Source organism: Perissodus microlepis, chromosome 23 (genome assembly GCF_051167445.1).
Source record: "Perissodus microlepis isolate ML-2025 ecotype Zambia chromosome 23, ASM5116744v1, whole genome shotgun sequence".
NCBI classification, from domain to species: domain Eukaryota; kingdom Metazoa; phylum Chordata; class Actinopteri; order Cichliformes; family Cichlidae; genus Perissodus; species Perissodus microlepis.
This window is the reverse complement of record NC_140482.1, coordinates 36,805,837-36,818,252: the sequence shown is the minus strand read 5'-3', so window position 1 is coordinate 36,818,252 and position 12,416 is coordinate 36,805,837. Positions and strand designations below refer to the sequence as shown.

Here is a 12,416-nt window from a genome sequence, read left to right as displayed (position 1 = left end):
TGAAACACCCGGGGCTTAGCCCTAAAGGGTAGTATGCATGTGGGATTTTTTTTTTTTTTTTTTTGGGGGGGGGGGGGGGGGGGGTTAGAAATGACTGAAAGATTAATAGGCTCTGTTTTGAGTTTTGTTCAAAAAAGAATGACTTCATATAGGGAAAAATATATATCACATGTGCAGGACACCTTAAACTAGTTTTTTAATTAAGCAGCAAGGCAGAACAAAGTCGGGGCTGTATCAAGACATGAGGACTAAACCCCAATTCAACCAGACCAAGAACTGATCCGGAATTAAAACAGGACTACAACAGTTCAAAATCAGGACTACTGAGGACTTAACCAAGACAGAACCAGAATCAGAACTAGATGATAGTAGCACTAAAAATCATCATAGACCTGTACTACACTTGTTTTTTTTATTCTACCAAAGTCCACTATTTAGATTGAGAAAAGTTTATATAATTATTTAGCCTTGTTGTGCAAACAAGCCTGCATAACTTAATAAATGTAGAATTTGAAAAATAGCAAACCTAAAAAGAAACACTAGGTACAAGATACATGAGGACCTATGATACGGTGATACTTTTGGTAAACAACCATTTGACTAACATGTGTGTCTCACCTGCTCTTGTTTCATCTCTGTTCTGTCCTCATTCTCCATCTCCCTCTCTGTTCCTCTCTCTCCCGCTTTGTGCTGACAATCATCAAATATACAGTTGAAACCAGATATTTACACACTCTTCAGATCAAAACACAAACACTTTTTTAATTGTAACATCAAATCAGACTAAATGTTTATTTTTTTAGATTGATAAATATAAAAAACATATTTGTTAACTTTAAGAGTAAAGAGAGAAACTATCTGTATTTCTTAATTGCAAATGGCACCAAATTGTATTCAAAATTGAGCCACATTTATGGAGCTCCACGATTCTTTTTCTGGTGTTTTGGTTGATATCTCTTGATTTTCCCATTTCAAAGAAACAGGCTCTGTGTTTTGCCTTATATGCATCCACAGCTGTGCCACCAATTTACTCACATGGACAATAAACTTAGTGTACATGTACTCCTAAATTTGATCAAAGTGATAAAAAATAGACAGCTCTGTCTCTCTTTATTCTGACATTTAACTAATTCAAAAGATATTTCAATATTTATCTAAAACAAAAGTTTACTCTAAATTGATGTTGTACAGTAAAAAATTTTATGTTTTCTCCCTAAAGTGTATGTAAATATCTGGTTACCAATGTGAATATCCTGCTGTGTACTGAAATCCCTCTTGTTTTGCATAGAAATATACTGAACAACATACAAAGTATAATATATAAAATAACATTTACCTGAGTTTTTTCTTTGAAAGAACCCTCTAATGTCCATTCTTATATTTCAGTACATAACTGAAACCTATTTAGTCGGGGAGGGTAAGAACTGAAAATATGAAATAAACACACGTAAGTTCGGCTTTTCATTTCGCCATTTGTTGATTCACTTGAAGAGCAAGTAACGTAATATTGGTCAAGTGATCAGTTTGATATCAATCTTTCGTGATACACCATCATATTTACATTATTTGTACGGTACGAATGATTTGCTTTGGTACCTGGTCAAACTTAAGCTCTCCTTAGTATGGCTTTCTCCGTTTCTCCAACAGCGCACTCACAGGCAGCAGCTTCCCCGCCCTCTCGCTCAGTCGCTTAGTGCCTGAGCTCGGATCATACCAATATCAGGGGGGAATTCACGCACAGTCGTAAATTCCCACAGTGTGCACTATGTGCTTCGAATATTGTGTGTACTTTTTGTTTTATACAGTTGTCAGCCAGGCATCTAACTATGAAAAAATTACACTCCAAAAGACCCCGGGCTTCTGACAAAACAACCCGGGCTTAAGCCCAGTAAGCCACCCCCACGCTCCGCCCCTGCTATCCACTCTGAGCCAAGAAGGTTGTATAATGTCTCCATGGCTTCGCTTAGTGAGGCTGTCGCTTAATGTTGAGATGGGCTATATCTGCAAATATGACGATGATTGTTTTATTGCCGGAGGACGTGGTAAGACTCCAGAACAACGAACCGTGATTTGCTTTCAATATAAAAGCACGTGGTTAAGACTTAACCAATGTAAAATTAGACTACATCTCTAAGACACTCTGTTACAACTGTTACACCTGTACCAGGTGGTTAAGAAAAATTGGAGTTGTAACAGTGTATGAAGTTAAGAAAATTTAGGGCTACGTTTAGGAGGAACACAGGTAACAGTGCTTGTTTCAGGTCTTAGACACACGGTCTGCTTTCAGGAGTTTCATTATTTTCGTACATTTATTAATTAAGAAAACACCTGAGAAATAAAACTTTTACCTTTTAGTTAAATTTAGAAAGCTTATGGCTTTGTTTTTCACTGACTGTCTACTTTGGTTTTTTTCTCAAAGAATTACGTAATATATTTATTAAATATTTCATTCACAAAGATCTCATTTGTGATTTAAGCACGATCAGTTTTTGAGCAGTATATTTCAGACCTCTACTGGCCTGTATGGTTTACAGTAGTTGGTATTCTTCTTCTGTCGACCTTTGGGTTCTTGCCATAATTACATAACATATTCAGAGCCAAAGAAAACAACACACTCAGTGTGTGAAAAGTTTAAACCGCCCAGTAGGTTAAAGGCATTGGCACCTTATCTTGAAACCCGAATCCTAATTTGGTTTGGAATGTGGGAAGAATAATGAGGAGAACTTTAAAGAAAATTATTTAAAATGATACAGTTAACAAAAGATATCGGTGTGCCTTTTATTCGAATGGATCGCTTTTATCTATATACACTGTCTTAAGAGAATAGCGATTAATTGTTTAAGATTTATCTTTGTTTATTCTTACGTTTTGGTTCTGTGTATCCCCTCTAGTGTAGTCAGATCTCTGTGTAAAGTCCGCGTCTCTGAGTCTGTGTCTTTGCGTGTGTGAGTTTCCTGTTTTACCTTGAAGGTCTGTGTCGGATGTCAGTGTGTTCAATTTATGTTTCCCCTGTCTCGTCAGCTCTGATTTGTCCCAGGTGTGTTCCCCTCCTGTCTCCCATCCCTTGATTACTGCTGTGAGTATTTAAGCCCTGTGTGTTCTCCTGCCTGTTGTGGGTCTGTCTGTGTTAATGGCCTGTGGCAACCTGGGTTTCCCTGAGTGTTTCTATGTTCCCCTGAGTCTCCAGTTAGCGTTTCAAGTTTGTTTTGTTAGTTTTTTCCAGTTTAGGTTTTGTTTAGTATCCTCCACACCCCCGCCGTTTCTTTTTGTATCTCCACCTTCTCAATAACACTCTCCTGCATCTCAGCTGCCAGCATCTTGGGTCCTCATTAAATTCCACACGGCTCATCCCGCGAGCCTTGACAACAGTAAAAAGTATAATATGTAAGTGATGTGCCAAAAAGAAAAAAAAATCTGCTTATTTAAATCACTTGAGTTCATGCATTTAGTTTCTTTGTAAAACTGTGGAAAGGCAGCAAACAAAACATATTTCAGTGTAGTAGGATTAATAAACAACTATAGGTTATTTTTCTTGCTTCCAGCAATTGGTGGAATTTATAGATTTCCATTAAAACCCATAACATCATAGATGAGTGGAAATGGAACGCAGAGGCATACAGTAACATAGATTTCTCTTTGAAAGCGCATATTAGTAAGTGAAATTGTCACTAGCTGAAAGGTGATTTAACCAGATCCCTCAGTTTCTGTCGACATTCTTAGAATTTGATCTGTTCTTGTCAGAGACTTCAGATCTTTTTGTACCTGGAATCTGCTGAAGGCACTTTAATGGTTTTCGGATTGAAACCTCCAATGCACCCACTAGTTAACCTGCTAAACCTGTTCCAGTTGTACCTCCAGGCCCTGATACTTCTTCATTTCATAAGTTGGTATAAAGACATCATCTTGCCCAAACGATGTCGTGCCAACACGTTTCTTAAAAAAGATTTTGAATGTTGTTCTGTTCTGACATTTTAGCAATGTTTCATAGCAGTCTTAGTTCAGGGGTGGTGCCAGCCTGCTTTAAACATGTTGTTGTGCGGCCTGTATTTAAAAAACCTAATCTTGATTCCTCTGTTCTTGCAAATTTTAGGCCTATTTCAAAGCTCCATTTTCTGTCAAAAATCTTAGAAAAGATTGTATTTGTTCAGGTGCAATCCTTTCTAAATTGTCACAATGTTCTTGAGAGGTTTCAGTCTGCTTTTAAAGCCTTTCACAGCACAAAAACTGCACTTTTAAAAGTTCTTATCGATCTTTTACTAGCCACTGACTCAGGTGACTCAGCTGTGCTTCTGCTTTTAGACTTTACCACTGCCTTTGATACTGTTGACCACAGCATCTTGATCTCTCGGTTGGAGCACTGTGGCATCAAAGGCACTCCATTAGAATGGTTCAGGTCACACCTCTCTGAAAGGACTTTTTCTGTGAGCCTTGGAGATTTTATGTCTTCCTCAGCCCCCTTTACGTGCGGTGTTCCCCAGGGATCCGTACTAGGGCCAATTCTGTTCTCTATCTATATGTTGCCTCTAGGTCTAATTTTCAGGAAATATAATATCTGTTTTCACTCATATACTGACGACACTCAGATTTATCTTCAGCTAAAGAGTAACAGCTCCGCTTCGCTGGAATCTTTATTTCAGTGTCTCGGCAAAGTTAAGGCCTGGATGGCCTCTGATTTTTTTTAATTTCAACGAGTATAAAACTGAAGTGATCATTTTTGGACCAAGTTGCAATTCTAGCACCTCAGATCTACGCAGTTTAGTACCTTCTGCCAAATAGCATGCAAAAAAATTTGGGGGTTATATTGGATAATAAGGTCACTTTTGAGAAACAGGTTAACTCAGTTGTACAGCAGTCCTCCTTTAAATTGGGGCTTTTATCCAAGGTGAGATCATTTTTATCTTTTAAAACCTAAAGCGGACAATTGACGCTTTTATTCTACCTCAACTGGACTACTGTAATTCTTTATATGTAGGCGTTTGGCAGACTTGTTTAGCAAGGCTCCAGGTGGTCCAGAATGCTGCAGCTTGTCTCTTAACACGAACGAAGAGACACAAACATATCTCCCCAGTGCTTGCCTCACTTCACTGGCTCCCAATCTGCTTTAGAATTAAATATAACATTTTACTGGTGACTTACAAAGCACTGAATGGACAGGCCCCAGAGTATCTGTCTGACTTACTGCAGCCTTATATGCCCCCTAGAGCAGCGGTCCCCAACCTTTTTTGCGCCACGGACCGGTTTATGCCCGACAATATTTTCATGGACCGGCCTTTAAGGTGTCACGGATAAATACAACAAAATAAAACTAGTACCGGTACCGAAAAAAAGAAAATTTATTCATAACACACGTGAAAAGACCCAGGAAAACCGAGTAAACGATAAAAACGATAACAAAATAACGCTGAAAACCGATAAAAACCCTGAAAACTATACATTTCACACCTGAGCCTCAACTCTCGCGGCCCGGTACCAAACGACTCACGGACCGGTACCGGTCCGAGGCCCGGGGGTTGGGGACCGCTGCCCTAGAGCTCTTAGGTCAGGTAAACTTTTGCTCTTGGCTACACCAAAGTCGAGGCTGTTTCATAGAGGTGACCGGGCGTGTGCGGTCACTGCGCCTAAATTGTGGAATGATTTAGCTCTCCACATCAGAAAGGCCCCTACCGTCAATCTTTTCGAATCCTATCTCAAAACACATTTTCACACTTTCAACACAGCATGAGAGTTATTTATGTATTTACTTATTTATCTGTTACTTGGTATTCGTTATTTGATATTGATGCTATTTTCGTTACATTAATTTTATTGTGTAATTTCTATCTTTGTACATCACTTTGGCCAACACTTTTGTTGTAATTAAATGTGCTATGTAAATAAATAAACAATAAATGATAAGTTCAGAAGTTGAACTTCAGAACCTGTAATCTGCTGAATGCACTCTCCCAGTTTAAGGGATGAAGTCTCTAATGCACCCATTCAACTTCTCAGCCTGCTCCAGTTGTACCCAAGTCCTCTTAATCTCACAATTTTACTGTCACCAATCTGGAACTTCTTGTTGTTTTCAACCACTTTTGGAGTTGTGTCCCATTGTTTGTCTGTACAAAGAACATGTAAATTCCACACAAAAGCTGCACCCAGCAAAGTGGTTCACATCCAGCCTATAATTATCCTAAATACTTGCCTCACCATGGTTACTTTAGTTTTGATTTTTTTTTTCTCACTGGTTATTTGATATCATGCACATGTATGTAAAGATAAAGACAACCTTAGAATTTTGTCTCTGTGTAAAAAGGTAAAAGTTACAACCAAAATAAGTTTTTTTTTTTTCTTTCACATGCCAGAATGTGGTGCTTGACTCATGAAGACAGCAAGCAATTCTGAAAGCCTTTAAATAAAGAGTAAAGTGTTTATTGAAATTTTATTTTCACAAAACCCATTTGAAGTATCCAGATTACATCATACATTCTCAAACTGATAAACAGCACTGAAACTAACTGCACTCCAACCCGTCACACCTGATTCTGAAACTATATTGTGACCTTAAACACAAATCCTAATGACAGTGTGATTTATTTAAGCACATTGAGTCTGGTAGGTCTGACAAATTTAATGTGCTTTGGAAAAGACTTTAAGAAAGTTGGAAGAGAATGTATTTACTGCATATTTGAAAACAGTCATTTAATACAGAGAGGACAAAAAAATCACAACTGGCATTATTCAAAAATTGTAATATAGGAGATCATCATTCATTACAACAAATGTAATAGAATAGATTAGCTGGAAGACAGTGTAATAATAATGGAAGACAGTGATTAGTTGTGATTCATTGTGCTGAGAAAGATATGCCCTCAGTTTACAAGAACTGGTGGTTTAACGTGGCACGGCACAAAGGCGGTAAGGTTTGGGACTGCGAGTGCCTCCTAACTTGAACTCCAGACTGGGCTGCTCTCCAGCAGGTGCAGAGAATGAAAACCTCTGAAGGAGGGAAGTAAAAAACAAGAATAACTCCATCCTGGCCAGCTGTTCTCCAAGACACGAGCGCTTGCCTGAGTACACAATGAGACACAAGTTTTATTCACACAATTTAGAAGTTAATCACTTTGATCACAGATTATTGCTGCAGCTCTGGAACTTAACAGAGATACCATTAAGAGACCGATCCCCTACCAAAGTTAAGGCTGTAACTGTAAATGGCTGCTAAGTCAAACAATTAATGGCAAGACATACTACTTTAGTAATCTTGCCTCCTTAAAGCACTTGGCTTTAAACAGCCTTTAACTGGATTTTGAGGAACTGTAACAACTGACTAACCTGTAGAAAAAGGAAGAAAGGCCTCTCTCCTCCTGAATTTACCATCCTGGTCGAGAAAGTGTTGAGGGTTGAAGGAGTTTGGAGTTTCCCACATTGTCTCGTCATTTAAGACCGAGTGTAGAGCAGGTATGATCATTGTACCCTGAGAAAATACTGCCAGTTAGAAGTGTTATTTAAACATGTCTAGTGTTTGTTCTAATCAGCATGTCATACGTGTTTCTGGTATTGCTGATTGTTCATGCATTTATTACTTCTACAATCATCTATTCATTATTAACAGGTTGCTCAAAATGCTCGCTGAAAAGCCTTCAGATGATCCAAAATGCTGCAGCAAGAGTACCGACAGGGACTAGAAAGAAAGAGCATATTTCATTCATATTAACTTCTATAAAACTTGTGGTTCCCAGTGCATTTAAAAGTAGAATAGGAGGCAGAGCCTTCAGCTTTCAGGCCCCTTTTCTGTTTCTCCCAGTTTGGATGTGGGAGGCAGACACCCTCTGTACTTTCAAGATTAAGCTTAAAACTTTCTTTTTTGATAAAACATATAGTTTCCATGATGCACTGAGTGGTTCTTCTTCAAAACAAAATGTTATTGAGGACAACAAACTTTGAGAGTCCTGGCATTAGATGATAAAAGGACAACTTTTTCATTCAAAATCCATCTGAGAAAACAAAAAACACCAAAAAGTGCTATAAAAAAATTCATCTTCGCAATTCCTTTGTGTACCTTTGGGATTGTGTACTTATCCAATGTTGTGTCCTTGTTTGCAACATGGGCCACATTGAGGGGAATGATGTTGCCCATTCTCTGGATCTCATGGATGACCGCATCACTATACGGCATGTTTTCTCTGTCAGTCATAGACGGCTGTCTGGATGAACCAATCACAGCATCGATCTCAGCCTGGACTTTTTCTACACATAGTGAGAACATGAACTGGTGGCTGTTGTCGCAATTTGGCACTAATAAAAGGAACCTGGATTAAAAAATAAAACTGAAATAAACTGAACAAAATTAACCAACACAAGAATGATCTGTGAGAAATCTGTTAGATTTGTATTGTTGGATTGTCATTTATGCCTAGAAATATATATTTGTTAGGTTTGGGGAAGTCGTTTATGGGGTCACACACACACACACAAACATACTTACACAACGCACAGGCAAGGTACTCTTTGTGTGTATGTATACGTCATATGTTAATGAACCTATGTATATTCATGTAACCTAAATAAAAGAGCAGTGTTACGGGGGAACGGACGAGAGCAACTGGGGTCAAGCGAAGGAACGGCATTTGTCCAGTTCTCTCGCGTGCACGAGAAACATAAAGAACTTTGCCTACTCGTGTCTTGCTTTGCTGTGTAGTTAAATTGTCTTGAACGTTCCAGCGAATTGGTTTAAGCTACAAACCTGTCAAAATCTCTGAAAAAAGTAATAGAAAGATGGTCCCAAGTGTGTATTCAGAATCAATATTGTTCATACACACACCTTGAATGTCAGGGTAGTAGATCATGTATAGCAGTCCCCAGCGTAAAGTAGTTGTAGTGGTTTCAGTTCCAGCACCAAACAAGTCCAGGGTGCAAAAACACAAATTGCTGAGACTAAAACCAGAGTCTTCGTCCTCCTTCTATCAGAAACACAAAAGTGGGAAACATGTTTCATTAAAAAATGTAAATGAACAAGAACACATTTTGAAAACACTTACCTCCCCCATTTCTATGAGAAAAGCATCAATGTAGTCTCTTGGTGATGATGGGTTGAGGTTTTCTCTGTGTTCTTTGATCTTGACTTCTACAAAATCAATTATCTTTTGGATCAGAGTGAATATTTTTTGGTGAGGTCCAGGCAGCCACCTCATCAGCCAGGGTAATGTGTTGTAAATCTACAGAACAGGAAGACAGTAGCAGTAATAGGTCAAATTTTGCAAAAGTAGGCTTAACCTGTGATCGACAGTAATGAAAAGTAACCGAGTAAAATCATTTAAACACAATTTTGAAGCATACTTTTAATAGTAATTAAAATCTCTTTTACACCACAGCAGATTTCATAAGTGACTTTCTTCCTCCACTGCAGTTAAAGGAACACAACAATAAAATATTTCAGGAAAGATAATCTGCGTTGAGATATCAGTCTGAGAATCTGAGACAAGGCACAGCCCTGGTGGAGTCTAATGTGAACAATAGCTATGCTCCACTAACTGCTCCGTTTGCAAAAACAGCTTTCACTTGGGCTGCACAAAAAAGTTCAGTTAAAGTTTCTTATTTGTTATTTTTAAATCCTGAATCAAACAACACTAACATATGTGAAAGAGTTTCACCTGTGCCCACACGCTTCCCTCCAAGTACACTATCTCACTGAAGAGCTGCAGAATAGACTGAAACTGCTCATCGGTGTACTCAAAACGATTCCCAAACACCAAACAGCAAATGATGTTGGACACAGCATTGTTTAACAGTGACTGGGTATTAAAAGGTTTTCCTGAAAGAGCATATGTTCATTAGACAAAACATTAAAAGCAAACTCATAATTAATTTGGATTATGTAAAAAAATTGTGTACGTTTTGTGTGTGTGTGTGTGTGTGTGTGTGTGCCTTGGTGATCTGCAAAAGCCTCTGTGAGATACTGGCACTCCTGCTGGATGGATAACTCCAGGGTCTTCTTGCCCAGACCAAAGTTTCTGAGTGTATGAAGAGCAAATCTCCTCTGTTGCTTCCACTGATACCCATTTGATATCACAAGACCTTTTGGAAAAACAAGACTGCGTTAGGCCCAAAGTAACTTAAAAATAAGGTCAGTAAAATACTGACCTAAGTTTTAACATTGCTAAATAGTCAGATGATGCTGGTCTTATTAAAACATCTTGAAAAACTTTTCAAGGAAAATTATCACCTTTATTCCCAACCAATTCTTCAAACATTGGTAGGCTGGGGCGATCCATGAAGTCTTCTCCTCGTTGGATTAGGGCTTCTTTGACAAGCTTGTAGCCATTAATGATCACAGTTCTTTGACCAAAGAATCGAAGGCTGAATATGTTTCCATGTTTCTCTGCAAACTGAACATGAACAGAAGATTCTGTTCAGTGTTGGGTTGGGATCTGCCTCATTTGGGTGACCGCTTCATAATTTTGGCTATTTCCTCTAAAGAAAGCCAATATTAATACAGCTTCTTCTGAATAAAATACAGCTTCACATACAGCAACGTCCCTTTCTCTCAATAAATAACCAAAAAGACAAGATAACAAATACTTTATTCATACCATAGGTAGGCATTTTATATAAGCAAATATTTAAGACAATGTTAAACTCTGTGACTGTTCTGCTCTATTGCACATTTCAAAAGCAATTAAAAGCAATTTACCTGCTTTATAAATGCACTGTCTGTTTGTTTATTACTTTCCAGCCCACTAGTAACTCATTATAATGGTTGTGTTCTAGCTGTAGAATGCACACACACTAGGACAGAGTATTAGGGCAAGAAAATAAATACTGTTGATCATTTTGAGAATAAGATCAAAAAAGTATTTTGAGAAAAAAAGTCAAAATACTGTTCTTTGAAAAAAGGCGAAATTATGTTTCTGGGGAAAAAGTCAAAAAGCCTATTTAGAGGAAAAAGTCAAAATGTGGAGATTACAGTAGTTGTTTCACGACAAACTGCCACGTTTGCTATACTCTCTGAGTTAGTGAAAGCATACTTCAGAATGAGTTTTTAGTAACAAGAATATTAGGATCAACATATTAGGATGTTGAAAAGATGGTGCAGAAAGCTTCATCTGCTCAGATGGAAAACCACACAAACTTCAGACAGTTGGCCAGATTTGTACAAAATGAAATCGATATTTGTAAGGTTATTGATAGTTACACTCTTGTCCAATAAAGAGGTCATATGTCAGGATTCTGGCCTTCTACAAGTTCTTTTCATGCCCCATTTTTGTAGAACAACCTCCTTCAAGGCATGCTCTGTGGAGGTTTTTAAAGCTAAGTTGAAGACCCACTTGTTCACCGCATCCTACGTGTCTTAATTCGGTAAAAAATTACCACTTTTAATGCCCGGGGCACGTTATTTTTATAACATGACATTTTATTAATAAAAATTAGTAGTAGTAGTAGCAGTATGTATACCTCTGCAAACTGCAGATGAATTCTATCAGGTTTGATGCGATGAAGATTTCCAATGAAAGGCAGAGCCCTCGGTCCGGGAGGAAAGTTTTTTGGCACTCTGTTCTTCAAAACTTCAGTCGTAAGCAGAAGAACAAACAAAAAGATTAAAATGCTCCTGCCGTCTATCCACTCTGAGCCAAGAAGGCTGTATAATGTCTCCATGGCTTCGCTTAGTTAGGCTGTCGCTTATTGTCGCTTGTTGAGATGGGCTATATCTGCAAATATGACGATGATTGTTTTATTACCAGAGGACGTGGAAAGACGCTTTCAAAATAAAAGCGCGTGGTTAAGACTTAACCAATGTAAAATTAGACTACATCTCTAAGACACTCTGTTACAACTGTTACACCTGTACCAGGTGGTTAAGAAAAATCGGATTTGTAACAGTGTATGAAGTTAGGAAAATTTAGGGCTATGTTAAGGAGGAACACAGGTAACAGTGCTTGTTTCATGTCTTAGACACACGGTGTGCTTTCAATGTAGGATTATTGTTTTCGTACATTTATTAATTAAGAAAACACCTGAGAAATAAAACTTTTACCTTTTAGTTAAATTTAGAAAGCTTATGGCTTTGTTTTTCACTGACTGTCTACTTTGTTTTTTTCTCAAAAAAAAAATATATATTTATTAAATATTTCATTCACAAAGATCTCATTTGTGATTTAAGCGCGATCAGTTTTTGAGCAGTATATTTCAGACCTCTACTGGCCTGTATGGTTTACAGTAGTTGGTATTCTTCTTCTGTCGACCTTTGGGTTCTTGCCATAATTACATAACATATTCAGAGCCAAAGAAAACAACACACTCAGTGTGTGAAAAGTTTAAACCGCCCAGTAGGTTAAAGGCATTGGCACCTTATCTTGAAACCCGGATCCTAATTTGGTTTGGAATGTGGGAAGAATAATGAGGAGAACTTTAAAGAAAAATTATTTAAAATGATACAGTTA

The 12,416-nt window shown here is 37.9% G+C and overlaps 1 protein-coding gene across 2 annotated transcripts; it reads right to left on the bottom strand.

The window, feature by feature from the left end:
- Nucleotides 1-6,392: 6,392 nt before the first annotated feature.
- LOC146362029 (cytochrome P450 2J2-like) lies at nt 6,393-11,734 on the bottom strand. Of its 2 annotated transcripts, none has more exons than XM_084921164.1 (9): nt 11,431-11,734; nt 10,228-10,364; nt 9,923-10,053; nt 9,630-9,790; nt 9,018-9,194; nt 8,801-8,939; nt 8,039-8,226; nt 7,312-7,453; nt 6,393-7,046 (listed from the first exon to the last, which is right to left on the bottom strand). In XM_084921164.1, exons 1-9 carry the CDS (start codon nt 11,629-11,631, stop codon nt 6,871-6,873), a joined length of 1,452 nt encoding a protein of 483 aa, XP_084777290.1. In that variant the 5' UTR covers nt 11,632-11,734; the 3' UTR covers nt 6,393-6,870. The 2 variants fall into 2 exon arrangements, with proteins under 2 accessions (XP_084777290.1, XP_084777289.1); XM_084921163.1 differs by having other exon boundaries at nt 9,904-10,053; nt 10,202-10,364; nt 11,431-11,733.
- Nucleotides 11,735-12,416: the final 682 nt, after the last annotated feature.